The sequence below is a fragment of the Fulvia fulva genome, chromosome 6 (assembly GCF_020509005.1).
Source record: "Fulvia fulva chromosome 6, complete sequence".
Taxonomy (NCBI): domain Eukaryota; kingdom Fungi; phylum Ascomycota; class Dothideomycetes; order Mycosphaerellales; family Mycosphaerellaceae; genus Fulvia; species Fulvia fulva.
In genome coordinates, this window is record NC_063017.1 from 522,199 (window position 1) to 549,526 (window position 27,328).

The 27,328-nt window shown below is 55.2% G+C and overlaps 10 protein-coding genes across 10 annotated transcripts; 6 read left to right on the top strand and 4 right to left on the bottom strand.

Annotated features, from left to right (window-relative positions):
• Window positions 1-437: 437 nt before the first annotated feature.
• CLAFUR5_06741 (V-type proton ATPase catalytic subunit A) lies at window positions 438-4,160 on the top strand (the record flags this gene model as incomplete). The annotated part of the gene is made up of 2 exons (XM_047905889.1): window positions 438-3,146; window positions 3,204-4,160. The coding sequence occupies 2 exons, from the start codon at window positions 438-440 to the stop codon at window positions 4,158-4,160; spliced, it is 3,666 nt and encodes a 1,221-aa protein (XP_047763238.1).
• Window positions 4,161-5,386: 1,226 nt separating this feature from the next.
• On the top strand, window positions 5,387-6,892 carry CLAFUR5_06742 (Adenylate-forming reductase; the record flags this gene model as incomplete). The annotated part of the gene is given in 3 exon segments (XM_047905890.1): window positions 5,387-6,374; window positions 6,394-6,724; window positions 6,811-6,892. The coding sequence occupies 3 exon segments, from the start codon at window positions 5,387-5,389 to the stop codon at window positions 6,890-6,892; spliced, it is 1,401 nt and encodes a 466-aa protein (XP_047763237.1).
• A 785-nt stretch (window positions 6,893-7,677) lies between these two features.
• On the top strand, window positions 7,678-8,833 carry CLAFUR5_06743 (NADH:quinone reductase; the record flags this gene model as incomplete). Its single annotated transcript, XM_047905891.1, has 3 exons — window positions 7,678-7,720; window positions 7,773-8,590; window positions 8,651-8,833. The coding sequence occupies 3 exons, from the start codon at window positions 7,678-7,680 to the stop codon at window positions 8,831-8,833; spliced, it is 1,044 nt and encodes a 347-aa protein (XP_047763236.1).
• Window positions 8,834-9,081: 248 nt separating this feature from the next.
• Window positions 9,082-10,164, bottom strand: CLAFUR5_06744 (Carboxylesterase NlhH; the record flags this gene model as incomplete). The annotated part of the gene is made up of 1 exon (XM_047905892.1): window positions 9,082-10,164. One exon carries the CDS (start codon window positions 10,162-10,164, stop codon window positions 9,082-9,084), a length of 1,083 nt encoding a protein of 360 aa, XP_047763235.1.
• Window positions 10,165-11,446: 1,282 nt separating this feature from the next.
• Window positions 11,447-12,580, top strand: CLAFUR5_06745 (Aryl-alcohol dehydrogenase; the record flags this gene model as incomplete). The annotated part of the gene is made up of 1 exon (XM_047905893.1): window positions 11,447-12,580. One exon carries the CDS (start codon window positions 11,447-11,449, stop codon window positions 12,578-12,580), a length of 1,134 nt encoding a protein of 377 aa, XP_047763234.1.
• A 23-nt stretch (window positions 12,581-12,603) lies between these two features.
• Window positions 12,604-13,374, bottom strand: CLAFUR5_06746 (uncharacterized protein; the record flags this gene model as incomplete). Its single annotated transcript, XM_047905894.1, has 1 exon — window positions 12,604-13,374. One exon carries the CDS (start codon window positions 13,372-13,374, stop codon window positions 12,604-12,606), a length of 771 nt encoding a protein of 256 aa, XP_047763233.1.
• Window positions 13,375-15,907: 2,533 nt separating this feature from the next.
• On the top strand, window positions 15,908-16,559 carry CLAFUR5_06747 (uncharacterized protein; the record flags this gene model as incomplete). The annotated part of the gene is made up of 2 exons (XM_047905895.1): window positions 15,908-15,949; window positions 16,005-16,559. 2 exons carry the CDS (start codon window positions 15,908-15,910, stop codon window positions 16,557-16,559), a joined length of 597 nt encoding a protein of 198 aa, XP_047763232.1.
• A 191-nt stretch (window positions 16,560-16,750) lies between these two features.
• Window positions 16,751-17,788, bottom strand: CLAFUR5_06748 (Esterase; the record flags this gene model as incomplete). Its single annotated transcript, XM_047905896.1, has 1 exon — window positions 16,751-17,788. One exon carries the CDS (start codon window positions 17,786-17,788, stop codon window positions 16,751-16,753), a length of 1,038 nt encoding a protein of 345 aa, XP_047763241.1.
• Window positions 17,789-18,358: 570 nt separating this feature from the next.
• On the bottom strand, window positions 18,359-18,601 carry CLAFUR5_06749 (uncharacterized protein; the record flags this gene model as incomplete). The annotated part of the gene is made up of 1 exon (XM_047905897.1): window positions 18,359-18,601. The coding sequence occupies one exon, from the start codon at window positions 18,599-18,601 to the stop codon at window positions 18,359-18,361; it is 243 nt and encodes an 80-aa protein (XP_047763240.1).
• A 1,882-nt stretch (window positions 18,602-20,483) lies between these two features.
• On the top strand, window positions 20,484-26,695 carry CLAFUR5_06750 (uncharacterized protein; the record flags this gene model as incomplete). The annotated part of the gene is made up of 3 exons (XM_047905898.1): window positions 20,484-20,735; window positions 20,792-26,016; window positions 26,071-26,695. 3 exons carry the CDS (start codon window positions 20,484-20,486, stop codon window positions 26,693-26,695), a joined length of 6,102 nt encoding a protein of 2,033 aa, XP_047763825.1.
• Window positions 26,696-27,328: the final 633 nt, after the last annotated feature.

Consider the following 27,328-nt stretch of genomic DNA (forward strand, 5'->3'; position numbering starts at 1 on the left):
ACACAAGCGCGGTGACGATTATGCTTGATGAGACTTGATGATGCTGTCGCCTTGTTGTTGCTGCTGATGAGCTCGTGGAATGTGTAGTGGTGGTGGTGATGGAGTGGGTGATGGTGCAAGATGGTTAACGGCGGGTGGAAGTAGAGGGGAGGGCTAGTATGTCGGTCGGACGCAGCGGTATATAGCACATACGTATGAGACTATGGCCATCATCAAAGTCACCGCCGTTAGTCCATCGCGTCTCTCACCTTGCACCTCGTTGTCGCCGCCGCCGCCAGTGTGCAGACTGCAGAGCTGCCGCGCTGCATCATCAGCCAAGCTTGCCAGGATCGCTTGTTGAATCCCTAGCTACAGCCTACCGCAGCAACAGCTCTAGCCCGAAGACTGCGACCGCGCACCCGTGACACGCATCATACATTTGCGGTGCGACCAGGTGTATGCTAGGCTTGAGACCCCGAACGCCTTTGCTCAGAGCTCGTCCGTCCTTTCGCGATCTCGTCGCCAGCCAACAGACCGATCCCACTAAATCCCGACCCACGACTAGCTCCAGCGAGCAGCGTCCACACAGCAACAGCAACCCATTCAGCACCATCAACTCCCGCCCTTTCACGCCACCCGAAGCTGCAGTAGCACTTCCCGCGAGCCCAGAGCTGCCACGAACTCCGCTACCATCTCCCATCACCGCCATCGAGTTTGCGTCAATAGAGCAAGAGGCGGGTCCGCATTCCATTGAGCAGCAGGCAGAGGAAGAGCTTCGAACAGACGAAACAGCTGCAGAAACACCTTCACACACCACCGCCAAGATGCCTCCCAAGAAGCAGCAGCAGAATGGCGATGAGGAGGAGTCGCAGCAGGGCTCCATCTTCTCCGTCTCTGGTCCCGTCATTGTCGCCGAACACATGACAGGATGTGCCATGTACGAACTGTGCAAGGTCGGCGCCGACCAGCTGATTGGAGAAGTCATCCGTATCGACGCCGACAAGGCCACCATCCAGGTCTACGAGGAGACTGCCGGTGTGACCGTCGGTGACCCAGTCTACCGCACTGGAAAGCCTCTCTCAGTCGAGCTTGGACCTGGTCTGATGGAAACCATCTACGACGGTATCCAGCGTCCCCTCAAGGGCATCAGCGATGTCTCCAACAGCATCTACATCCCACGAGGTATCGCCGTGCCCGCTCTGGACCGCAAGAGGAAGTGGAAGTTCACCCCAAGCGACAAGTTCAAGAAGGGCGACCACATCACTGGCGGCGACATCTTTGGAACTGTAGAGGAGAACAGCCTGCTTAGCGATCACAAGATTCTGCTGCCGCCGCGCGCAAGAGGTACGATTACGGAGTATCCAAAGGCGGGCGAGTACACTGTGGATACGGAGCTGTTGGAGGTTGAGTTTGAGGGCAAGAAGACAAAGTACACCATGATGCACCAGTGGCCTGTTCGTGTACCACGACCTACCACCGACAAGCTCAGCTCTGGCGATCCATTCATTGTTGGACAGCGTGTGCTCGATGCTCTCTTCCCCGGTGTGCAAGGTGGTACTGTCTGCATTCCTGGCGCTTTCGGATGTGGCAAGACTGTCATCTCGCAGTCTGTGTCCAAGTTCTCCAACAGTGATTTGATCGTTTACGTGGGCTGCTTCTCCGCGGGAACAATGGTCATGATGGCCGATGGAGACTCCCGAGCGGTAGAGAACATTACCGTCAACGACGAAGTCATGGGCAAGGACGGGACGCCTCGCAAGGTTGTGGGTCTCCCGTCGGGAACGGAGACCATGTACGAGGTCTCGGTCAAGACTCAGCACAAGAACGAAACCGTTAGTGAGGTTTCGTTCAAGTGCAATGCCTCCCACCTCCTGGTCCTGACCACGCCGCAGTATATCCGCCAAACGGATCACATCATCCGTGGGAAACACCAGACCTCGGTGACCTATTTCGATTGGGCCCGGCTGGAAGTCCCGTCCCAGCCACGATCTCGCTCTGTCCGCCTGCTCAAGCTATTCACTCGTAGCTGGGACCATATCACTCATGGCGGTGCTGGGGCTGCGCACACCAAAGCTGCGACCTTCAAGACCACGATCCCCGCTGGTCCCTTCGAGTGGACCCTCCAGGCTCAGGACCACTCCCTGCTGGGCACACACGTTCGCAAGGCCTCCCAGCAGACCTTCTGTCCCGTCTTCCTCGAGAGGAACCACTTGAGCTCGATGCTCGAGCAGTCCGGTGCCAATGCGTCCCACGCCGGGCAGATGGCCTACCTCCTCGGGTTCTGGGTGGGCGATGGGCATTATGACAGGGCCGTGTTCTCCGTGGACCCTCGGGACTCTGCAATTCGTGAGCAGATCAATGCCTACGGGGGCTTTTTTGGGCTGGAGGTCGATTCGCGCGAGTACAAGAAATACCGGTACTCTACTGCTGGAGGCTCTTCTGGGACCGCTCGCCAGCCTTTGGGGACCTTGTCGGGAAATGTTACCAAGGTCGAAAAGGAAGGCTTCCTTGGAAACGGCGACGAGTCTGTTAGTCTGCGGCCCATAGGCTTCGACCCGGAAGCTCCCACTGGAAAGCGCAAGGCCCTAAACACTGGGAACGTCTTTTGGGAAATGGTCATGCTCACGGGTGTACGTGGGACTGACGACGAGCGCAAGATCGTTCCGGCCTGGCTCATCTCTGAGCCCTTCGAAGTCCGCGAGCACTTCCTGGCGGGACTGATCGAATCTAATGGACACGTCAACCAGCAGGACTTGAGCGCCACCGTCAAGACCATCTATACCACGGTCTGCCATGGTTTGGTCCAGCTTGCCCGCTCCCTGGGACTTCGTGCCTCGATCTGCGTCGAGAAGGCCAAGGTTGTTCGCAATGTCTCCCACAAGACTTCCTATGCCGTCTACATCTCCGGGACTCCTGGCACTGGAGTGCTCGAGTCGGTCTTGAGCAAATGCGCTCTCGCCCGCAAGACGGCAGCCGTCCCGGCGTCTGTAGTTCGCGATGGGCAGAAGGTATATTTTGAGGTCGCGAAGCTCCCTGCCGACTCCTATTACGGCATCACTCTCGAGGATGCTTCTGACCACAAGTTCCTGTTGGGGAACACTATGGTCGTCCATAACTGCGGCGAACGAGGAAACGAAATGGCTGAAGTGTTGATGGATTTCCCAGAGGTATGACATGGCTCTCTACGATACGCGCTTGCTCCAAGCTAACGATGATGTGTCCAGCTCACTATCGAGTTCGATGGCCGCAGAGAGCCCATCATGAAGCGTACATGCCTGATCGCCAACACATCCAACATGCCTGTGGCCGCTCGTGAGGCCTCCATCTACACTGGAATTACCATCTCGGAGTACTTCCGTGATCAGGGTAAGAACGTCGCCATGATGGCTGACTCCACCTCTCGCTGGGCTGAGGCTCTTCGTGAGATTTCTGGTCGTCTCGGAGAGATGCCTGCAGATCAGGGTTTCCCAGCCTACCTCGGTGCCAAGCTCGCGTCCTTCTACGAGCGTGCCGGCAAGGTCATCGCTCTCGGCTCACCAGACCGCAAGGGTTCCATCAGTATTGTCGGCGCTGTATCACCACCAGGTGGTGACTTCTCGGATCCAGTCACTTCATCCACTCTTGGTATTGTACAGGTCTTCTGGGGTCTCGACAAGAAGCTCGCCCAACGGAAGCATTTCCCATCGATCAATACCTCCGCCTCATACTCCAAGTACACCACCACGCTGCAAAAGTACTACTCCGAGAACAACCCAGAGTTCCCACAATACGCCAACCGCATCCGTGAGCTGCTCTCCGCATCCGAAGAACTCGACCAGGTCGTACAGCTTGTCGGCAAGTCTGCACTCGGTGACTCCGACAAAATCACCCTCGACGTTGCCACTCTGATCAAGGAAGACTTCCTGCAGCAAAACGGTTACTCAGACTACGACCAGTTCTGCCCACTCTGGAAGACATCATGGATGATGAAGAACATGATGTCCTACCACGACGAAGCACAAAAGGCCATCAGCCAAGGACACAACTGGGCGAAGGTCAGGGAAGCCACGAATGAAATCAAGAATGACCTTACGAGCATGAAGTTTGAGCTGCCGACGGATGGGGAGGAGACGGTTACGAAGAAGTACGAGGAGATTTTGCAGAAGATGCAGGAGAAGTTTGCGAGTGTTATTGATGAGTGAGGGATGTCGGGACATGTGTAGATGGCGGTCTATAGAGTGATAACAGTTATGGAGAGGTTGAACACCAGGCCTTATGGCATTTCAGGACATGGGGCAGAAGATCCACAACGCTAGTGATGATCAAGGATCGACAGCGAACGCGGACAATGCTTTGAGCACAGACTGTAGCGTCACATGCGTTCAATCAGTACGATCATAATTGACCATCTTATTAGGACCTTGCAAACGACTCCCCGCACTCACAACGAGAAACCATGCTCCATCCACCACATTGTCAGATGCCACCACGATCGAGGCCGTCTTGCTTGTAAGACACAAGAAGACTTTTCGGACTTGGCCTCTCTCAAGCAGTCTTGGCGAATAGGCTTGGAATCGTTTGGGGCCCTGGTCGCGTCCATCATGGTTCAACGGTCCAAGAAAGGTGTGAGCGTCGTCACTTTGGTCTCGCTTCTTGTAGTTGACCTCACCTGGTATTTTGATTTGGCATGACGGACGAGGGATGTCGCGTTGCATGACATCCTGCTGAAGGACGACGGAGGATGTGCTTGATGGAGTATCGCCATTGACGTGGTAGTGCTTTGCTGTGCCGATGAAGGTCCTGGAGTTGATGGTTATGCTTGCGATGTCGGAGGAAGCGTTGCATAGGAGTTGAGGCGCGATGTCTGCTGCATGGAGGAGCTTTGGGCCCACCACAGCATGAAGACAACTTGGATGGTCTGCAAAGTCGCAGCTCTATACCTGCAGACGCGGAGGACATCCTCTATCTGGCTTCATCGGTCGAGTCTCGTTGTCGGCCAGTCTATAGGATTGACGGAGCAAGCACCAAAGAGGTTCGTGCACAATGCAGTTCTAGCTGCTGCTAAGGTGGCAGCGTCTCGTTCGACAAGAAACGATGTTGGCTTGGACGTCGGGACCACGTTCATGTCGACCTTTTCGCACGATATGCCGAGCGCTATTCCATGCTATGCGTTGTGATTGCTTGGAACACGAAACGAATGACGCCGCGAGAACACTAGACGGATGATGTTGAGGAGCCCCTAGAGGAATGAGATCAAGGCAATACCCTTGGATTGATCCGATGCAGTCCCAATCAGCCCACATCGTGTTCCCTTATATCTTCTCGAGCAGGTCCCGTTGCATCACTATCATCTCTATTCATATCCAAGCAGCCCAGTATGAACACCGAAGCAGCGATACCCGAGTCTCCAATGTCAGAGACAACGACCATGTCAGGCATGTCAATGCCGGAAAAGACAATCGTCCCGGACCACAGCAAAGACGTTGCAACATCCCATAGCCTCAGCACTTTGTTGGAGGAGTTCCCATTACCACGGCAGCAAGGACCTCAGTGGTATAACAGATTTCGATACGGCTTCTTCTCGCTTTACAGGAGACTCTTCTGCCTGGTCGTGCTGGCCAATATCGCCACGATCGCCGTCATGATGGTTCGTATATCGAGACATGACAACCTCTGGAAAACGAAACCCTTCACCTACAGCGACGCCACCACTGCAGTCGGCGCAAACCTCACCGCTGCCGTGGTGCTACGCAAAGAGCACGTTATCAACTTCATCTCCCGAGCGGCGGTTTCCTTGCCACATTTCTTCCCACTTGCGATCCGGAAGCATGTCGCGAAAGTGTGTAGCTACGGCGGGGTCCATTCGGGTTGTGCGGTCTCGTCTTTGCTTTGGTATATCTTCTTCACGGTCTTGCTGGTCAGAGATCTGAAAGGTGATGAGATCGTGGTAGATGCTCTGTTCGTCACGACAGTACTGATCATCACTCTCCTGGTCGTTTTGATTAGCACAGCACATCCTAGGATCCGAGCGCGGTATCACGATCCATGGGAGAATTGTCATCGCTATGCTGGGTGGACTACTGTTGCGGTTGTTTGGGTTCAGGTCTTCTTACTCGCCAGCATAACCGCGAAACAGCAGGATCCTGATAAACGGTTCTCGCACTACGGCACAGTCCTGATTAAAACGCCACTTTTCTGGTTCATGATCACCATCACCTGCTGTGTCATCTACCCCTGGCTACACCTCCGCAAACGATCCTTCGAAGTAGAGCAGCTGTCCAACCACGCTCTACGTCTCAACTTCGATTACCGTCAAGTCCGTGTTGGAGGGGCGGTCCGGCTTTCTGATGCGCCGCTGTTGCATAACCACGCCTTCGCAGTGATCCCGAACCCGGACGGCTCGAGAGGATACATGAGTAATAATCTCCAATGCAGGAGACTGGACAGACAAGGTCATCAATGATCCAAAGAGACCGAGCCGTCTGTGGATGAAAGGATTACCCGCGCTTGGGGTCGTACACATCGCGCACCTCTTCAAGCCCCTCGTCGTAGTGGCTACCGGATCACGGATCGGTCCTTGTTTATCGTTCTTGCAGATGTATCCCCAGTGGCCCGTTAGAATTGTCTGGTCGGCGCGGCTTCCCGAGCAGACGTATGGATTTAAGATTCTTGACGCGATATTGAAGACGGATAGGGATGCTGTTATTATTGATACGAAGAAGACTGGGAAGCCGGATTTGGCGGGATTGTTTATGCTGCTTATAGGGTGCGTTGATGTGGCTGGATTGCATTTTAGTGATGGTGACTGACTTGATTGCAGCAACTTTGTGCGGAAGCTATTCTGATCATTAGCAATCAGAAGGTTACGGAAGATGTGGTTTATACGCTGGAGAGTCGGGCCGTGCCTGCTTATGGAGCCATATTCGATTCGTGATGCGAACAAGCAAGCCTGCGGCCACGAGACCACGGCCTCATGTTAACGACACATTGAACAACTCAATCGGAGATGTACACACATGTGACAACTTTCATTCGGCCATGATCTTTCATGCTATCGATTGTTGTCTTTCAGCTTGTCTTCACGGGCCTTCCGAGCTGCTGGCCGTGGCTGAGCAGATGACGAAGGCGGCATGGTGTATATGACATGTGCCAGATGGAGGAGACTCAAGACAGCGAAGTAGCTACATATAGTCCTCGAGTAGCTTCACCGACCTACCGATCATATATCAATGGCGGCACTTCGGTCAGGTCTCGGATTGCAGCTGTCAGCCGATCCGGGATCTTCGTATCCTATGCATCTGACGACATTGTGTTTGTGGGCAGGCAGACAACAACATATCGACGAGCGCATTCACTGTTCAGGGCCCGGAGTGCTGATATGTCAACAGACGAAGGCGGGTCGAGCTTCATTAGTGGTCATGTTGTGTCGTCGGAGGAAGGAGAAGAAAGAAGCGCTTTTGCCGCATGTCACGAGCCGAAGGAGACAGCTCCGGACCAACAGGAAGCAATGAAAGCAGCAGCCAGGGTCCACGGATCGTGAATGACCTCGGCTGCAAGCACAACACTCTCTTGATTACATTGCTTGCCGGAGTCTAGTCGTCGGTCCTGACACAGGTAGGGAACTCTTGCTCTCTCGCTTCTAGTATTTCATACTGTGACATACTCAGCCCTTGTGCTATCGAGATACCCAACCAACACAGCGACAGCAACACCGACAGCATGCCTTTCAACACTGCCCTCACCCGCAAGCTCGGGATCAGAGGTAAGATGGGACACACCCAGCGATAGCAACACATCTAACACCCCCCCCCCAGTCCCGGTCGTCCAAGGTGGAATGCAATGGGTCGGCTACGCAGAAATGGCCTCAGCAGTCTCCAACGCCGGCGGCCTCGGCATCATCACAGCCCTCACCCAGCCCTCCCCAGACGACCTCCGCAAAGAGATCCAGAAGTGCAAGGAGATGACCAACAAGCCCTTCGGCGTGAACTTGACCCTCCTCCCATCGATGAACCCACCCGACTACCCAGGCTACGCCCAAGCCATTCTCGACGAGGGCATCCGCATCGTCGAGACAGCCGGCAACTCCCCAGGCCCCATCATTAAGATGCTGAAAGAGGCGGACCCACCTTGCGTGATTCTGCACAAGTGCACGAGTATCCGCCACGCTTTGAGCGCCGTCAAGCTCGGCGTTGATTTCCTTAGCATCGACGGGTTCGAGTGCGCCGGTCACGTTGGCGAGACAGACATCACGAACTTGATCCTCCTCTCCCGATCACGACAAGTCATGCCCATCCCGTTCATCGCCTCAGGCGGCTTCTGTGACGGCCAGGGTCTCGCTGCAGCGATCAACTTGGGAGCTGAGGGAATCAACATGGGGACACGATTCATGTGCACTATTGAGGCACCGATTCACAACAATATCAAGGAGAGCATTGTCAAGGCGCAAGAGACGGATACAAAACTTGTATTGAGGAAGTGGAGGAATACCAGCCGATTGTTCAAGAACAAGGTTTCAGATGAGGCGTACGAAATCGAAAACAAGCCGGAGACAAAGGAGTTTGAGGCCGTGGGTGGTCTCGTCAGCGGAAAGCGTGGACGACAAGTTTTCCTGAACGGTGACCCAGACTACGGTGTAAGTGGATGCAGTGCATAATAACTTCGAACAATTCGATGATACTAACGAGTATTCTAGGTCTGGACCGCCGGCCAAGTTGTGGGTCTTATCAACGATATCCCAACATGCGCGGACCTCGTCAACAGAATTGAGAAGGAGGCGGTGGAGAGCTTGCAGAAGGCACAGAGCATGATTGTTGACAAGCAGCCAGAGCCAGATATCCGGGGCAAGCCGGCGAGTGCTATTCAGGCGAAGCTATAGATGATATGCAGCGATGTGAAATACAATTCAGCGTTTTGTTCGGCTTCTCGTGAGATGGACACCGAATTCGAGGCTATGTATTGCTAAGATCGAGTCTGTCGACAGCTGTAAACCGGCGTACGGGTCAGGTATGACCATTGACATAAGGTCGACAGAGCAACATCAGCAAGTAGGTTCCTGTTCCCTATCTAACATGTATAATCACTGCTAAAACGTCTCTCAGCACCACCATCTAGAACCCCACCACCTCAAATCTTCAACCCTTCCACCTCCCTCTTCTCCCCCAAACCCTTCGCAAACCCCACAATCCCCCTCACAGTCTTCTCATACATATCCGGAATCGCCTTCCTCGAAATCATCTCCGACCCATGCACAATCCCCAAATTCATCTCTCCACTCGCTCTAACCCCCGCCTGGATCAACTTCTTCAAAAACGCCTTGCCCTCATCCCTCAAGGGGTCCAACTCATCCACACATACGACAAAGGGTGGCAGTCCCTTCAAATCCTCCACCTTCGCGTGATAAGGCCACGCGAGCGGATTCGTCAAGTCCGAGTCCACGGGGTGGTAGTAGTATCCCATGGCGTCCATGAGGTTGGTATGGAGGAAGTAGCCATTATTCTCGACTAAGCTGGGAAGGACTTCGAGTCGCTTTGCTTCGTCCCAGCCGAAACCCTCGGGGCCGGCGATGTAAGGGACCAGGGCGTAGATGCCCGCGATGGCATCGACCCAGCCCTCGCGGTTGGCTTTGATGGTCGTTGCGATGGAGAGGTTTGCGCCGCCGCTCTCGCCTTGGAGGATCAGGTGGCTGATTCCGAGCGAGGACTTGTGGGCGTGGATGTATTTGACGGCTGCTGCGCAGTCGTTTAGGCCGGCGGGGAAGGGGTTCCGGCCGTTGAGTGTCCAGGCGTTGCGGAAGTCGACGGCCATGGCGACGACGCCTTGGAGAGCGAAGGACTTGATCCAGCGGAGGTGGTGCTTTGCGGCGGTGTTGAGGATCGTCATGCCGCCGCCGTGGATGTAGAGAACCGCAGGGAGAGGAGTGGATGCGTTCTTGGGCTTTCTGATGTAGAGTTTGATCTTGTTGCCGTCTTGGCCGTCGATGGTGATTTCGGACTCGTCGAGGGCGGCCTCGAGATCGTCGCCTGGGAGGTCGTTGGGGAGAGTTTCGTAGAGGGTGACCATGTTTTCGCTGAACTGCTTGTTCAGGGCTTCGATGGCGGCGGTGTCCTTGCGGTCCATGGGTGGTGCGTCTGCGTTGATAGCCATCTGGAGGGGTTTGAGAGCTGCGAGGAGATCGGGGCGCATGCGTGGGTCTGTTTCGAGACTCATGTTGGGGTCGCCAATGCGGCCTGGGGCTTTTTAGGTGGATGCCATCTTTGCGGTCTCGAGGGAGGTCTGCTGGCAGTGGGTACAGCTGGAGGACTTGGACGGCAGTTCAGCAGAACGGTGGTGCTTGCCCGAAGGTGATGTTTATCAGCAGATGTTGTTTGTCGGAAGGTGGTGTTGCAGTGGGGTAGTGAGTCCGATGGTGGGGCGAAGAGAGAGGACGCAGTTGACCGTTCAGCTTGTGAAGTCCGTTCACCGTGAGTCTTGATCGCGATATCCTTCACTTTTATAATCAACCGCACAACCAACACCACTACCAAGTCGTAGCTGCAGACGACACACTGTGTAGGACATTGGTCAATTTATGTAACCCCCGCTGACACATCAAAGGATTCAACTCAGCTTGTCCCCACTTGGGCAACCGCCCAAAGCATCCATCGTCTCGTCCACTTCGCTAATGCCTCACTTGTTGGCCCTGTCCTTCAATTACATTGCATGCGTGAGAAGGATCAAGGTCCGAGTCCCACCAATGACCAATCCTGCGCTGCAGCTGACAGATACTGGGGGCTGATTTTCGTCCGATGTTTTCGTCCGGCTGACAAACCTCACAAGTTATTCCCATGCATGTGCTATCGAGGCACACAATGTGAACAGATAGCACGCAGGTCGAGAGTTCGAGCAGGATGCCGCTCCGGGAATGGAACTCCTTCAATGCCTTCAGCACGTTCCTGATCAACCGCATCGTTAAGTCGTCGGTATAGGTGTAGACGAGTCACTGGCAACGTAATGCTGCAGGTCACCGTTGCACGACATCCTTGCCTGCATTCGCATATCAGTTCGCTTCACATCTTCTCACTGGCAACTGCATCCTCAATGGGTCAGTCCTTTCTTTCGCCCAGACGCGGAGCAACGGAAGCAGCTGTCTTAAGCACGAGGTGTACGTCGGATTCTCGCATTGCCAAACCGAAGCACAGCGGGTATCCTGGTCAAAACCGTACGCATGCCAGTATATCAGAAGTCTTTCTTTGTCAAGAACGTCGCTCGCTCTAAGACCAATAGACCGAAGACGCGAGGAAGGAACTTTCGTGCTCTCGACCTCCAAGAAGCTCGCATCACCCCGCACCACGACAATGACGAACCTGAAGTGTCCCTCCCTCCCGTCGATCAGGTACGAAGCATCCAAAGCTATGATCGTTCCAGCCAGTCCTCACCTATATCCTTCTTCAAAATATCCATCAAGGTCGCCAGATTTTCCTGACTCGTGAAAGCCTGTCCATAATTCACCATGTCCCAATACACAATCCCCTGCAAAGGCATCGTAGCCTACACCGAACACGACTGGAAACTCGAAGACCTCCTAACCCGCGAGCCTCAAGAAGATGAATTCCTCGTCGAAATGATCGCCACAGGCATTTGCCATACCGATATTTCTGGTTATGGAGGGATTTATCCCCGAGTGCTGGGGCATGAAGGTGCCGGTCGGGTTGTTCGATTGGGAAGCAAGAAACTCGAATCCCAATACAAGGAAGGCGACCTCGTGATCCTCTCCGCAGCAGCATGTCTCGATTGTCACTACTGCAATACCGGACATCCAGCATATTGTGTTGAGCACGCCGCTCTGACTCTCAAGGCGAACGAGCCAAATTTCGTCCTGGCATCCGATAAGTCCAAGACTATTGGTGGAGGTTTCTTTGGACAATCAAGTTTCGCCTCGCCAGTACCGGTCAAGGTGTCCTGCGCGGCGAATGTCACGGAGTCAATCCGTGATGCTGCAGAGCTGAAAATGTATGCTCCACTGGGGTGCGGGATCATGACTGGGGCTGGATCGATCACGCACGTAGGACAATGCGGTCCGGACGATGTCGTGGCAGTGGTAGGACTTGGTGGTGTCGGATTAGCTGGGATATGTGCTGCAGCGCATCGGGGTGTCAAGAACATCATTGCAGTGGATCTGGTTCCCTCACGTATAGAGCTCGCAAAGGATTGTGGTGCTACGGCCAGTCTGCGTTCGACGCCGGAGAATTTGAAGGGGTCGGATTTGCAGACTGAGTTGAAGAAGCTCACACCGATGGGGCTCGGGTGTACACACATCCTGGACACGACGCCTTCGGTCGGGATCTTGTCCGCGTGTCTCGAGGCGCTGCGGAAGAATGGGACAGTCCTTCAAGTCGGTGTAAAGCCAGTAGGTGCCAAGATAGAGCTCGATACATTAACACATATGGCCAATGGCCGGAAGTTGGTCGGCGTTATCGAAGGCGACAGAGATCCAGCAGAGGCGCTACCCGAGCTAGTGGAGTGGACGAAGAAGGGGATCCTGCCGATGAGGCGCTTCCTCAAGGAGTATCCAGTCGCAGAGTATGAGGAGGGACGGAAGGTGATGGAGGACGGGAGCGTGATCAAGAGCGTTTTGGTGTGGTAGAACATGCGTTGCGAGAGTTGAGTTCATTGAAGCAGGCCCTTTGCCTCTTTCTTAGCCAGCAATGAGATTGCCTCACTGACATCTTGAGCATCGTCCCCTTCCGCATATCCCGGCATCAGCGCCAGCCATCGATAAACACTCTCACGGAGCTCTTTGGGCATTCTCGACGGAAGCTTCAGCACCTCATCCAAGGCGTCGACGCATCTCTTTGCAGTCCTTCCAATCAAGCTCTCGCCCGCAAAGTGGCTCAGCTCAGCCGCACCGTCGGTACCACCCTTGATTGCAACAGCTAAAGCTTGCTTGTAGTCCAACATAGCATCAACAACAACCGCATTAGTCCTGGGCCAGAAGCTACTCATCAAGTTCCATGGCTGACCCGCCGAATCTTTGCTCGCTTGGTCGCCTCCATGTCTGAAATCGCTTCGAAGGATGACGCAGGGAATGTCGGCCATCTTAGCGATCATGAACTCTACCACAGTGCCGGAATCCAGCTCGGCGCCATCGTATGTGAAGAGCGCTAGGTCGCAATTGAGAAGAGCTCGAATGTCCTTGTCGCGGATGTTCTGTGGTGTGACATGGCCTCGCTGCTCCAAGTCCTGAGGTAAAAGTGGTCTGAACTTGCCATTGGACAGTCGTGAGATGGCACGGGAGAGGAGCACGTTCGTGTGCAGGTCACCGATTGTGAAAAGAGGTCCAGCGTGGTAGTAGGTGTAGGATCCAGAGCCGGCTTTGTTTTGGGTAGCTGATCGATCAATGTGAGTCGCCAGAACTGGCGTGGCATTATTGGACGTCATCTTGTGTTCGATGTCTGTTGTAGTGGTTACACAAGTCACGTCCTCGAAGTAGAGTTAAATAGTAAGACAGTGTCTTCCATCGTTAGGCGAGCTGCGCGATAGGCAACGCAGGAACATTTGTGCCCAGAGAATTGGCGGCCACAGTGCACTGCCGTTAGATCCCGGCAGATGTCAGCCAATTGATGGGTCATGTTGGATCGATGATCTTGTTGATGACAGGACCAAGATGGATCAAGATGGATGTCGAGACGAGAGTTACTGTAGTTTTGCTTTCCGACCGCGTGGCTTTCGCGACATGCGCTAGCAGGGATCCGCGTCTTCCGCTCAGACGCGCCTGCCTCTGGATTCTCGTTGACCTTCTGATGACAAGATTGAAGCCCAGATTCACGACATAGTAAAGCAATGCAAGTAATCAGTCGAGTCATGTATGAGTGAGCGAACAATCGAAGCGACATGCAATGCTCTATGCCCAGACTTATCCTCGACAAACAGTGCACGCTCGAGGTCATGATATCGATCGAGGACCACCGACACGTGGTTGAAGCAGCAGAGCATGTCCCGCAGATGTATTTTGTCGGTTGCGAGAACATGTCATCACGGCCTTTCTGAGTACTCAAACTTGCACAGGCTAAGCTATCCACAGCAGCGCATGCCATCTCACAGAAGACGAGAACGAGCCTCCTCAACTTACCGCCCGAGATCTGGTCCCATATCGGCCACCTCGTAATCGACAACCTCGAGCCCCTGAGCGAAAATCACATTCGTCGCCAAGCAACAGCATGTGAGAGCGTAGTGCGAGTAGGCCGTCAAGCAGCCTGGCAACCAGCCATAACCCGCGTATGCCGAGTCCCGCGCGAAGAGCTCCTTCATTACTACTTCAAGACCAAGATCAACGTCCGCGTGGCTGCGCCTTACCCGCCACTTGGGTTCGAGGATGATGGATGGTTGAGACGAGTCATCTTCTGTTGGCTTCGTGCTATCGGATGGGAGCATAGAGTGTTGATCACGGGTCTGGGTGTTATTTTCCGACAGCATTGGCAGGGGCACAATATTGTCAACTTCCTGAACACTAGGTGGGAAGGGCCTCTTCGGGACTTTCGGCCGCAGCTTGAGTCCACTGGGGACTGCGGGAGCATTGTGAGGTACGGAGTGCGCGGGATGGTCGAACATTGGAGGACGGAGAGGATGATGCTTATGCAGTAGCAGAGTACGATCAGGCAGACTCCACGAGCTGCGACTGACCTGACAGTGATCGTCTTGAAGGTCGCCTACCATATCTCAAACCAGCTCGAGTCAGGACAATACTATGTTAGTGCCATCTGTATTGCACCCGTTGTCCAGATAGTAAAGTTCAGATCATCCCGAGATGACTAGGTTTTGGCGTGCGCCGTCTTCACATGCAAAGCTTTGAAACTCTCGGTTCGCTCCGTGCGGCTGTTTCATCTGCCTTCCTGCAGCGGCGTCCCCGCCGACTGAAGCAATTGCCTTATCGACAAGAATACAGCTCTACCTAGCACCGCCATCAATCTTTTACATCACTTTCGCGACTCGACACCCTAAGCCCGATGGACTCCTCCACCACCGACAAACTCGCCGCTGCGGCGCGACTGGTAATGGAAGAGGCGCGTGCTAAGCTGCACCACGACTTCCCCGACTTGGACGACTTAACGCTGCAAAATGCGCTTCATATAGCTTCTCTCGAGTCGCAGCTAAAGCTGCTCGAAATGTAAGACGTGTTGATGTCTGTTCGGGATCCAATGCTAAATATCGGTAGTGCGAGGGCTAAGGAGGACTCTCAAGCTTCCATTCTCGCATTTCAGGCGAAGATGAGATAGTCTTGGACAGTGGGCGGGGGGATACCGGTGGTGCAAACTGAGCCACGGCCGAACGACGGAGGCCCTCCTCGATCTCCCCGATGAGATCTGGAGTAAGATCGGGAAGATCATGGTGGACAACTCCAGCTCCCTGGTCGAAGAGGGCCTATTCAAGCGAATGTCATACCTCAAAGACAAATATCAGTACCCTCATTCTACAGCATACCGAGCGTCCCGAAGGAGAAATTGGGAGCTAGACGAGACGAGCTGGTGTTGTGGAAGATGGTACCGGTGGAGTAATGTCTACTGGCTTTCAGGTACCTGTATGACGGTCATGCGCTCGCCGTACCATAGACGACTGCATCGTGGTTGCCAGTACTGTCATGTACTGTTACTTCGCAGGCTCAATAGCGGTGGCCTCGTGGATAGTTCCAACCAATTTGCCACAACCACTACCTCAAATAGCAGGTCTACTACCACATGCAGAGCAGAGGTTAGAACTTGATGGGAGCGTTGGCTTGGCCTTTCGGTCTTCGTGAAATCGGGATCGGATACGGCCCATTACCGGCACATTCACATGCAAGGTCCGAGCTTCTTGCGCGTGCTTTCCACCGGTCATCAATACTCCGCATCGAGTACACATTCACCCACGACGAAGTACAAACAACTTCTCTCAACTAACATCGCAAATCGCAGACATCTTCCTGCTGCACATCATCATGTCTGCCGCAGGGAAGACGCCAGATGCCGACCATAGCAAAGTAGATCATCGCCATATTCTGGGACACGCGGAGAGGGACTGACACCAGTCCATAGCAGCCAAAAAGAAGTCTCCTCGACCTCCCACTGGAGATCTGGAGCAAAATCGGCAAACTGGTGATCAACGACCTCGAACCCCTCGATACCCGCCAGCTCGTGAAACGATGGATGGCCACCACTCGTGATGGCATTGCAGCCGATCTCGTCCTCGCGCGGCAACCTCCCACCACATGCACCTGTCGCGCCTTGCGAGCAGAGCTCCTCCCCTTCTACTACAGAACCAAATGCCGCATCTCTGTCCGGGCAAACTCCGACATGCCAGCATACGCCGACAGGCCAGCATGGAATAGGCTAGGTAGAAAGCTTCAGCGCGGTGTGATTCTGCACGCCGCTGGCGCGTGGCTTGGTGCGATCGGCTCTGTCAATAGGGGCCATGTTCGTGGTATTACCTACGAGAATTGGAAGCTCGATGAGGGTCAGAGTACTGGGGCGGTGGAGGGAAGGAAGTTGGCAGAGGTGCCGCTGAGGTTGGAGATGGTGGAGAGTGCGGGTGGTGCTGGGTCGAAGGGGTATGGGCCTGAGATGCGGCGGAGGGTTGTGTTGCTCGAATAGCTCGTCTGCACACGGCGATCTCGGGTAGTTTCCTAGGTGGTGGATTTCATATGACGCTTGCTTCGCTGAGGAGATCTCACCTGGCGAGGTGGCCTGTACAAGAGATGCTTTACATATGGGTATCACAGAATCTATCGCGCTCAAGCGCTCTATCATCTCTCCTCAACGAATTCGCACACCACAAATCCATGCTATGTCCTTCTCAACACCTCCAAAATCCAATCCTTCGCCTCAATCCCCTCCCTAAACCCAAACGAGAAAATCAGCGGAAAAACATGAATCTGCTTATCCCAATCCAACCACTCCCCCTCCACCCCGGCCTCCTCACACTTCTCCCTAAACAACACCGCATCCGGCGACAAAATGTCATACCTCCCCGTCACACCATGCACCTTGACCCCCCTCTTCGCCAGTGGTCCCAGATCCGCGAGCAAAGGCGATACTCTTACATCACTCCTCTCCCACGCCTGGCATTCTTGACTCGTTTCTCCACACCATGCTGCTGCGGTGCTGTGGGCGAAGGGGATTCGGAGAAGAGGGTCGAGCTTTTCTATCTCTTTCATGGTCGGGTTGGAGCGGCGCATGTCGGTTGAGGGCGAGAGGGCGAGGATAGCGGCGGGACAGGGCGGACATGTCGCTGAGGCGGCGTCTTCGGCAAGAGCGGCGATTACGAGCGCGAGGGCGATGTTGCCGCCTGCTGAGTCGCCGGCTAGGATCACTTCTTCGTTTGCGTTGGCGGCGTCTTGCATGAGTGTCCGGTAGAGTCTCATGAGCATTGGGAAGGCAATCGGCGCAGGACTGTGCGGCGCGAGAGGGTAGCTGACGAGCGTAATGGCTGTCTCGGGGAGGTTGAGGCAGAGTTCCGTGAGGAAGGACCAATGTTCGCTACTGGCTGGCATCTGCCATCCTCCACCGGCGAAGTAGTATAAGCGTCGTTTGCGAGTATTCTTCTCGTTGGACGGACTGTGCTTCGGGGAGAGACGGTATAGGTATACATCGTCCACTTTCCGTTCTGAAATGTCAAGCTTCTTCTTTGCTTTCCTATGTGGTGGGAGCTGTGGTGAGCCGGCTGGGTATTCTTTCGAGTGGGACACGAGGCGCTGGTTGAAGGGTCGGATGAAGGTTTGGAGGAGCATCACCATGAAGGATCGGTCGTGTCGGGCTGTGACTTTGATCGTGGGTTGGCGTGTTGCTGCATGGTCCTTGATGTCGTTGGCCATGGTCGCCATTGTTCGTTGGGGGGTGCTGCTGTCAATGCTCCGAGAGACGATGAAGTGCACGTGCAAGGAGAAACGGAGGCGTGGCAGAGCAGTATACCTACGATGTGTATCAATGCTTACATGGAGTCCTCAGGCTGAGCCTAGACGGCTGAGCGCAATGAGCGTCTTGGTCTGCGAGGCGCCTCATCATCATCATCATCACAAAGGAAGATGAACGGTTGTTATGGTGTGTAATCCTTGATTGATGTAACTATCTAAGTTACGTAAGGAAGTAGTAGTATCTACTGCCAAGACTGCTCCTTCCAGTGTAACAAATCTCCCCCCCCCCGTCGAGTGCTGTGTCCACGACCTCGTGGTGTTGAAGAGTTATCGTCAAGCTCTCCGGTGTTCGCACAGAGAGGAGTTGGTGGAGCAGTCCATAGACGTAGGTTCTGTCGCGCGCTCATACAAAGGAAAACTTGTAGGTGCATCTATGGATGCTGATGTAATTGGTGTGGGGTTGCTGTGTGTGCCGAGGCTGGAAACGGCTCGTCTGTAGCGTGTGCCATTGGTGCCAACCGAGGATTCTGGTATGCTGCCTCAAGACGTAGGCTCGTACTTCTCCATGATGCCTATGAGGACTCCCTGAGACGTGGCAGCCATTCTCTTGGTAGAGTGACCGCCTGGCCAGATGGCGGAGCAGCAGAAACCGAGGACCGCATTAGCCGTTTGGAGGTCGCTCTCATGCTGCTTGGCCCGCTTGTGCTCGCGGTACTCGGCAAGGTAAGTAATGATCGTCTTTACTGTCTCGCGGTCTTTCTGGAGGGAGCCGTCCTTGCGCATTTGGGCTACCACGCCGAAGTGGTCATTCAGCCATGCGCGCGTGCGGGCGATTTCTATAACGTCCGCATCGGCCGGCGCGTGGGGCCACTGGCAAAGGAGTACTGTTGAACTTGACGTCGGATGGCAGCTTGGTGTTGCTAGACGTAGGGTGGTTCAGTTCGCGGTCCTGGTAGATCTCGACGAGGTTGGCTGGTAGTGCTGTGTGAGCAGCAGCTCGGTAGACGTAAGCCGCCAATGCGCTGAGCTCGCGTTAACAGCAATGAGGGCAGTTTCTGCGGTGTATGCCAGACGTCGTGGTCGCTGATAAGTATCGTGTCCAGAGGTGTTGATGTTGTTGATGCGAAGTTGGGGAGTTAGAAGGTGTGAAAGGGAGGGCGCGGGCTTTGAGGAGCGACTTCCGATCGACCCGCGACCTGTGACTTCCGCGATGTGTCGCGTGACGACAACAGTCAATAATGTCCACAGGCAAGAGCTGCAGAGGTCAGAAACCAGGTGAAGCTGTACCAGAGGATGCGGAGTGCTCCAGCAGGTCTCCCATAGACGTAGGTCGCAGTCAGCGAGAGATGTCGAGCTTGTGGCGAGGGTGGATCCTGAGGATCGGTTGGAGCCGTGGCGCTGGCTGTGGTGGGTCCTCTGGATTGGTGCACGCTGGCGCAATTGCTTACGTCCGCGGCTGGTGGCTGGCGGTATTCGCTGACCGGGTGCTCGTATGGCGACGAGCTGGTGGAGAAAAAAATCCTCCTGGTATTCCAAGGGAAGCTACCAGTTTGTTATGGTGTGTAATCCTTGATTGATGTAACTATCTAAGTTACGTAAGGAAGTAGTAGTATCTACTGCCAAGACTGCTCCTTCCAGTGTAACAACGGTCGTCATCGATGTTGTCGGCACGACCACGTGTCTTGGCATCTGCAAGATCGATCTCGGCTGCAGCGCTGATCCCTGCCCAGATCGCGACGGGGGGCTTCGTTTCGTTCACCACTTCACGTCGACTTGAGACGCGGTCTTGCTCTTTGGGCATGCAAATGCTAATGGCTCTCACCGGTCAGCCATTGGCACTTCTTAACAAAGCCCAGCGAGATCAATGTTGAGACTGGCAGACTCATGTATAGCGATGATCAATTCAGCAACATGCGCTGCAGGAAATGGCCCTGAAAACAACAGTTGCTACCAGAATGCCTGCCTCCTTGAAAGATGCCCTGTTCGTACGCACAAAAGGCGTGCTCCACGGATGGCTCCTCCAAGCTCGTGCCAGCCTGGTACTGCACTTCCCGTTGACGAAAGAGTCCCGATGTGGACGCTCACCATTGCGACATGACTTCGAGCGCGGAAGATCAGTCTGGAGCCCCTCGTACCGAGGCAGTACGCCGTGGAAGCAGCCCGTCGTTGGCACTCCTGTGATCAGTCGTTCTGGGTAGGTTGCGTGCTGCACTGCCAAATTCGTCAGGCAAGTCCGGGCTTGTCCTCTACATCTGGATTTAGAACATACCCCTCAATCATGCTTAAATTATGCTCAGGTACGGCGCGGCTCTGCAGACATTGTCTATGGTTGTTGCCGGTCAATCGAGCTTGCCCTTGGCGGACCGGGTCCGCTATCCTCATTTTGTCTATCCAAGGCTCGTGCTCTCATCTCAACATGCCCCATCGACCTCCAAGGATAGATCGGACCGTACGGCTATCGATCATGATGCTAATGGTCGCTCTCAACCAACCATGGGGACCACATCTTCGGTTGGACCCTCCGAGAGCCAATGCCTCAAGCAGAAGACACATTTGAGGGAGAACACCCGCGCCCTGCGACCTTTCCACAACCTCTGCCTTTCATTTCTGATCCTCGCTACACCACTTCGCTTGGTCCCCCGACCGTAACACCAAGAGATCAGCTATGGTTCGCCTCAATGAGGTGGCCGTTGCTGGCCTCGCGCTCTGCGCAGACTCTGCCAATGCACTGCCAGGCCTTCACAGACGCCAGATCGGCTTAAATGGCCTCTTCGGCGGTCCTCAGCCAGCACCCGCTGCCGATCTGCCCACCCAGCTTGACTGTTACTTCTTCGGCGGCCTCTTCTTCGGTGGATGCAACAGTGGTAGCGGCAGCCCAGCGCCAGCAGCTACTTCTGCTGCCGCCGCTGTCAAATCTGTACGTGGACATCCATCATGGACACCAAGAGAGGCTTCACTGACACTTATCGACAGACCACGACTGTCATCGCTGGCGTCTTGACCACTACGATGTCTGCAGCTCCCAGGGTCTCTTCAACCAGCTCGGTCAGCGTAGTACCAGTGATCTCCACCTCTGCGCAGTCCACGTTAGCAGTGATTCCGGCCTTGTCATCCGCCATCGCCGCTTCAAACCTTCCCGCCGCTGGCTCTTTGGCTGGTATGATCAACTCGGTGGCGCCATCGGTGACGGTTCCCGGTGAGACATCGAACATCCAGTCCCTCGCCGGTGCCTTGACATCTGCTATCAACGCCAGCAACCTCGGTCACGCTTCGAGTCTGGTCTCTGCTCTGGCCTCGATAGGCTCAGTCGCTCCTTCGCTCGGAAGTGGGCTACCGTCGGCATCTTTGGCGGTCCCTACACGAAGCGTTGGGTCGGCATTGAGTGCTAGCAGCATCTTGCCCAGCACGATCGTGCCCAACGTTCAGTCTGCCCTGCCGGCACTCTCGTCAGCTGTGGCAAACAGCGACCTGCCCGCCGCTTCGCAGATCGCGGGCAGCTTGATCCCTGCTGCATCTGGAATCCCCCAAGCAAGTTCGCTGGCACATGCACTCACTTCAGCTTTGGCGAGCAGCAACTTGCCAGCGGCCTCCTCGATCGTGCCGGCTTTCACCTCTGCATTGGCCGCGTCAAGCAACCTCCCCTCGGCCGGCCTGCCAAGCGGTTCTGGTGTGCCGAACGTGCAGAGCGCCATCCCAGCCTTGACTTCTGCTATCGCTGCTAGCAATGCACCTCAGGCATCATCGATCGCGGGTGGTCTCGTTCCTGTGGCATCTGGGAATCCTCAGGCTAGTTCGTTGGCACATGCTTTGACGTCAGCTTTGGCTAGCAGCAATCTGCCAGCCGCCTCCTCGATCGTACCGGCATTGACCTCTGCATTGGCTGCATCTAGTGCTCTTCCTACTGCTGCTCTCCCTGGTACTTCGAGCGTGCCTAACATTCAGTCCGCCATTCCAGCTTTGACATCTGCACTTGCACAGAGCAACGTCGACCAGGCCTCGCAGATCGCATCGGGACTCGCTTCTGCTGCTTCAGGACACACGCAGGTCTCATCAATCATTCAAGCGCTCTCATCTGCCATCGCTGCTTCTAACATCCAGGGCGCGAGCTCGATTGTACCAGCCTTGACATCCGCTCTCGCTGGAGTATCCAGCGCCAGTGCATTGTCATCACTGCCCACCAGCGTTCCAGCAGGGCTGGCTTCAAGCGTGTCAGTCCCGTCAAACGGGATCCCTACCGGAGCCTTGACCTCCTCCGTGTCCATCGCGTCTGGGCAGCTTAGCAGTGCACTGCCATCCCTCGCGGTACCTACACCTGGCTCGATCGGACTAGTTGGTGCTCTCACATCCGCTTTAGCCGCCAGTAACATCCCACAGGCCTCGCAAGTAGCAAATCAGATTGCCTCTGTGGTCAACGCAACCCCTGTGCCTGGCGCTAGTCATGTGTCTCAGCTAGCGTCTGCTTTGACCAGCGCTTTCGCCAATTCTCAGATTCCTGTCGCGAGCTCTTTGGCCGGTGTGCTCAACTCTGCGGGCCCAAGCAGTGCAGTGAGCAGCATCGCTTTCGGACTTCCAACGAATGCACCTGCGTCCGGCGCTGCTCAGCCGAGCGCCTTGACTTCAGCGCTCGCCAACAGCAACATCAACCAAGCCAGTCAGATCGCGAGCCAGATCGCTTCTCTTGTGGGCGCCACCAGCCTGCCCAACGCCTCTGCTATCAGCCACATCGCAAGCGCCCTCACTTCTGCCATCGCTGCGACGAGCGTCCCTCAAGCCTCGAGCCTTGCTGGCGCTCTCAATTCGGCCTTGTCTTCGTTGAGCCTCCCAGCTGGACCCAGCGCTGTCCCATCGGCCGGTACTGCCATCCCAAGCGATTTGCCCGGCGCATTGACGTCCGCCCTCGGAGCGAGCAACATCCCACAAGCCAGCCAGATCGCGAGCCAGATTGCATCGGCTGTGAGCGCGACTAGCTTGCCTAACGCCCCTGCTATTAGCCATATTGCGAGCGCGCTCACTTCTGCTATTGCTGCGACGAGTATCCCGCAGGCATCGAGTCTTGCTGGTGCCCTCAACTCCGCGCTCTCTCAGTCGAGCTTGGCTGGTCTGCCAACGAGTGCTCTGCCCTCCTCGCTGCCGGCGTCCGCGGGTCTACCAAGCTCGTCGGTAAGCAGTATTCCAACATCTCTCCCAGCATCGCTCGCAGCCCCAGCGGCATCTGTGCTCTCGAGCGCCCTCGCCTTCCAGAGCATTGCATCAACGGCAATCTCATCGATCGCTGCGCTTCCCCCAAGCGCTATCCCCACAGCGATCCAATCGCTTGGTCTACCTTCCGGTGTGGCGTCTTCGTTGGGCAACCTCGCCACATCTGCATTGGCATCTGGCTCCGCACTGTTGACTGGCGCTGTGACTGTTCCCGTTTCCGCTCTACCCACAGGACTGGTCTCGTCGCTTGGCAGCTTGGTCTCGTCTGCATCTCTTAGCAATGGTGCACCCGGTTGGGTGATCCCGACCAGCGCAATCCCTTCAGGACTGGCCTCTTCACTTGCTGGTCTGGGCTCTTCTGCGACTCCATCGCTCAGCACAAGTGCGCCAGCTCTGACCTTGCCATCATCTGTGGTGCCAACCGGACTTCTCTCGTCCCTGGGAAGCATCGCCTCGCAGGCTACGGTGTCCAGCACACTTGTCGTCGTCATTCCGACCTCAGCAAGGCCAAGTAGCCTGGCTTCATCATTGGGCAGCATTGCTTCATCCCAGGTTCAGGCTTTATCAACAATCTCAGCTTCATCCACCACATCTTCGCCTGCAAGCCCTAACCAGACTTGCACTGCCAATGGAGTCACTTACACAAGCGGACAGCAGATCAATGGTTACACCATCCACTGCGCTCAAGATAACAGCCAGCCAGGATCAGAGGTCTTCCCAGTTCAGAGTGGTGGCTTTAGCAAGTGTCCTGCTGCCTGTGACGCACAAGCTGGCTGTGTTGGCTGGACCTACTCGGGCGAGGATAGCGGTAATTGCTACTTGAAGACGGCTGAAGGCACCTACTCGAGTGCGCCAAACTCCATCGTGTCGGGTTTCAAGTCTGGCTCCTCTAATGGGAGCGGTGTGTCGAGCAGTGTAGCGCCTCCAGCTCTGACGAGCGGCGTCAGCGTTTTCACCCTTCCTGGTGGGATTCTTGTGACGGTTCCAGCAAGTGTGGGCAGCGCATCTTCTACCGCAGCACCATCGGGCACCTCCTCGGCGCCGGTCTCTTCCACGTTAGCGTCCTGTGATCAGCTTGGCAACGGAAGCCAACACAGCGGCTACACACTAGCCTGCAACACTGATGCCCCAGGCAGTGACATGGGCTCAGCCCCTGGCTCGTCTTTCGCTGACTGCTTCAACAAGTGCTCCGCGTTTGCTGGTTGTACCGCATTCTCGTTCCTCGGTGGCAGCGGTGCGGGTACTTGTTACCTCAAGAACAGATACGCACCCTCCGCTTCTAACCCGAACAATGCGGACTCTGGGTTCCTCTCGATGCCAAGCCAGACAAGCGGCGGCTCATGCGAGGCACTTACCGGTAATCAAGGCTCTGGCCAACATATCGACAGCATGGGCTACGTCTACAACACCACCTGCAAGCACGATATCCCTGGAGGTAACATTGCTGCGTTTGCCTCGCCAACTTTCGAGGGCTGTTTCGCGGCCTGTGACAGGCAAGCTGGTTGTGTTGGCTTCTCTTGGCTTCGCGACGATGGTCCGGGCACGTGTTACCTCAAGGGACCCCAAGGCAACATGCTCTCTACTTCGGTGGCGGACGTTGCTGTCAAGGTGGGCTTCTTGGGCGCTCAAAACACTGCTTCCGGTATTGGATCAGCAAGCTTGGCTTTCCGTCCGCTATCGGGTGTCTTTGACGCTACCACAGTCGTAACAGTATTTCCAACTACGGTGCCATCCATTGTGACGATCATATCAGTGACCTCAACTTCACCGGCATCAGCCAGCGCATCTACTGTCACCATCGTCATGCCCACCGGCCTGACGGCTTCTTGCCAGTCGCTTGGAAGTGGTAACTTGATCGGCCAATACAAAAGTCGCTGCGGTACTGATGCTCTGGGCGGAGACTTCATGAACGCTCACGCTGACTCGTTCGCCGGCTGTATCCCGCTCTGCGATGCTCAAGCACAATGTATCGGGTTTGCTTTCGTCGGAGGTAGTGGAGCAGGGACTTGCTACCTTAAGTCCGTCCATGAACCAGAGACGACGAACAGCAATGTCGACATCGCCTTCAAGCAGTCTGTTGGTGTGGCTCTTCCTACCAATGCACAGATGACTGGTGCAGGTGGTGCCACTACTACTCGCACGATTGGTAGCGTTATTCCCTCGGGGGTTATTCCAGGCGCTACTGGTGAGGTACCTGTGAGCATGCTGGCATCTGGTCAGGCTGTTCCATCTGGGGCGGTTCCTATCGCGATTGGACCATCTGGCGTGGCGATCGTGGGACCGACCAGCGCTTTGATGGGCGTCATTCCCAGCTTGATGATATTCACGGCCTTTGCTCCGCCGACACCAACTTTTGGACTGCCTTCTGTGATCCCCATGCCATTGGCATCGAGCATCATTCTCAGCACTAGCACGATTCCAGCTTTGGCCTCTGTCGTTACACACAGCGTCATTGTCAGCAGCATGGCACCATCGGCAACGATCCCAGGCGTGGGTGCTGTTCCAATCAGCCTCATTCCATTCGGCAGCGAGATTCCATCTGGTGTTTTTTCTGTAGGCACTGCTCAGTCGGAGGCTGTAATCATGGCACCGACCAGCGCGTTTCCAAGCGGCGTCGGCGTGGTACCTACATCGCGCCCTGTCCTTGACATCACCGCAGCTTTGAGCTCAGTCGCTGGGCATATGAGCAGCATTGCGTTGGGCAATCCATCCACAGCGGCCCCAGCGATCTCGTCTGCCCAGGCTGCGCTCAGCTCCATCGCTGCTGGGGCTTCCATACTCCACACACCAGGACAAAACGGCAACTTTGGCTTGGCACTTTCTTCAGCCACTCATGCGCTCAGCTCGTTGGCCGGCGCTCTGGCCACGTCTGTTCCACAGCCAGCAATTCCTACGACCTTGTTGAGCTCCTTCGTTGTGGTTCAGCCAATTGCAACTACTACACACTTCTCGGGTTTGACTGGTGCTGCTTATCCCGCCACTGTTATCGGCAACCCAATGTAAGCACTGTTCTCACTAAACCTCAAAACTTCCTTCACGCTGATTCTTCCCAGCCTCCACACCGTCACTGCCGCCCTCCAAAGCACCGTCACCGCAATCCAAGCTCCGGTCCCCGTCCAGACCGCCTCAGGCGAGATCTGCAACCCCGTCCAACCCGGCCTCGCCCTTCCAGCAAGTCAATGCAACATCTTCAATGAGCACAAGCACCGCCACCACTACCTCAAAGCGAGCATCCGACACGGCAATCCAGCCCTAGACGGCGTCTTCGTCGCCGCACCCACCGTCCTCGGCCACGAAGTCGCCCGCGTCACCCGCGACCAGGGGAAGGCCGCCCACGCTGTCTACGATCACCTCACTCGCTCCTACTTCCTGCACGACGCCCTCGAGGAGGCAGAGCTGTGTGAATACCATGGCCTCGCCTTGATCACGCACGGCGCAACTGAGTTGGGACCTGTCGGCTTGATCCTTGGTGCTGCGACCGGTGGTGCTGAGTTATATGATGGCGTCTTCGGATTCTTGGATCTGATTGGCAGTCAGGCTCCGTTTAGCTTTGGGTCGTGGTATGTTTGTGAGGATGATATGACGCTGAAGTACTTGAGGAAGGGGTGGCAGAGGGGGACGGTGCAGAATGTGGACTTTGGGAAGTGTGCGGCTGTTGTGTTGCATAGGTATGTTTGAGCATTAGCTTGCGAAGGATAGGGCCTTTAGCGAAGGTGTTTGGAGTGTTGGGAGTCGGGGTACACAGAGTGGAGAGGGAGGAGGTGAAGGAGTATAAAAGCTATGATCGCTGGTCGGTGTCAGTATTTGGAGAGATTGGAGTATGTGTAAAACAGAACATGGGGTGTATATACGTGACAAAGATGTATATACACTACTCCTCTGTTTCCATCAGAACTCAGATCCGCATACCATGCTGTCTCTAATGAAGGTCTGCGATGAGAACATCCTCGCACTGCAGGACATACCCGATGTCATCGTTCATGGCAAAAGAACAACCACCTGCAGCATGATGGCGCACGAGCTTTACAAGAATGGATTCACCGCTAACATGACGGTGAGACCGATCGAAAGTGAGTGTTGCTTTCCTGGCGATGCCATCCATGATGTCGTTGCCACTGAGCCATCGTGCCACAGGTGATTGTCGAGAGACTGCTCATAGAGAGGACACATATACCTTGCTCGTTGCAACAATCTGCACGGCTGCTGCGCTTTCAAATTAGAAGGCTTCTCCCCATAGAACTACTTAGGCCTACATTTCGCAGTTTCGTTGTTACAGTGACGGTTTCCTGAGTCGACCACACTCCGCATACC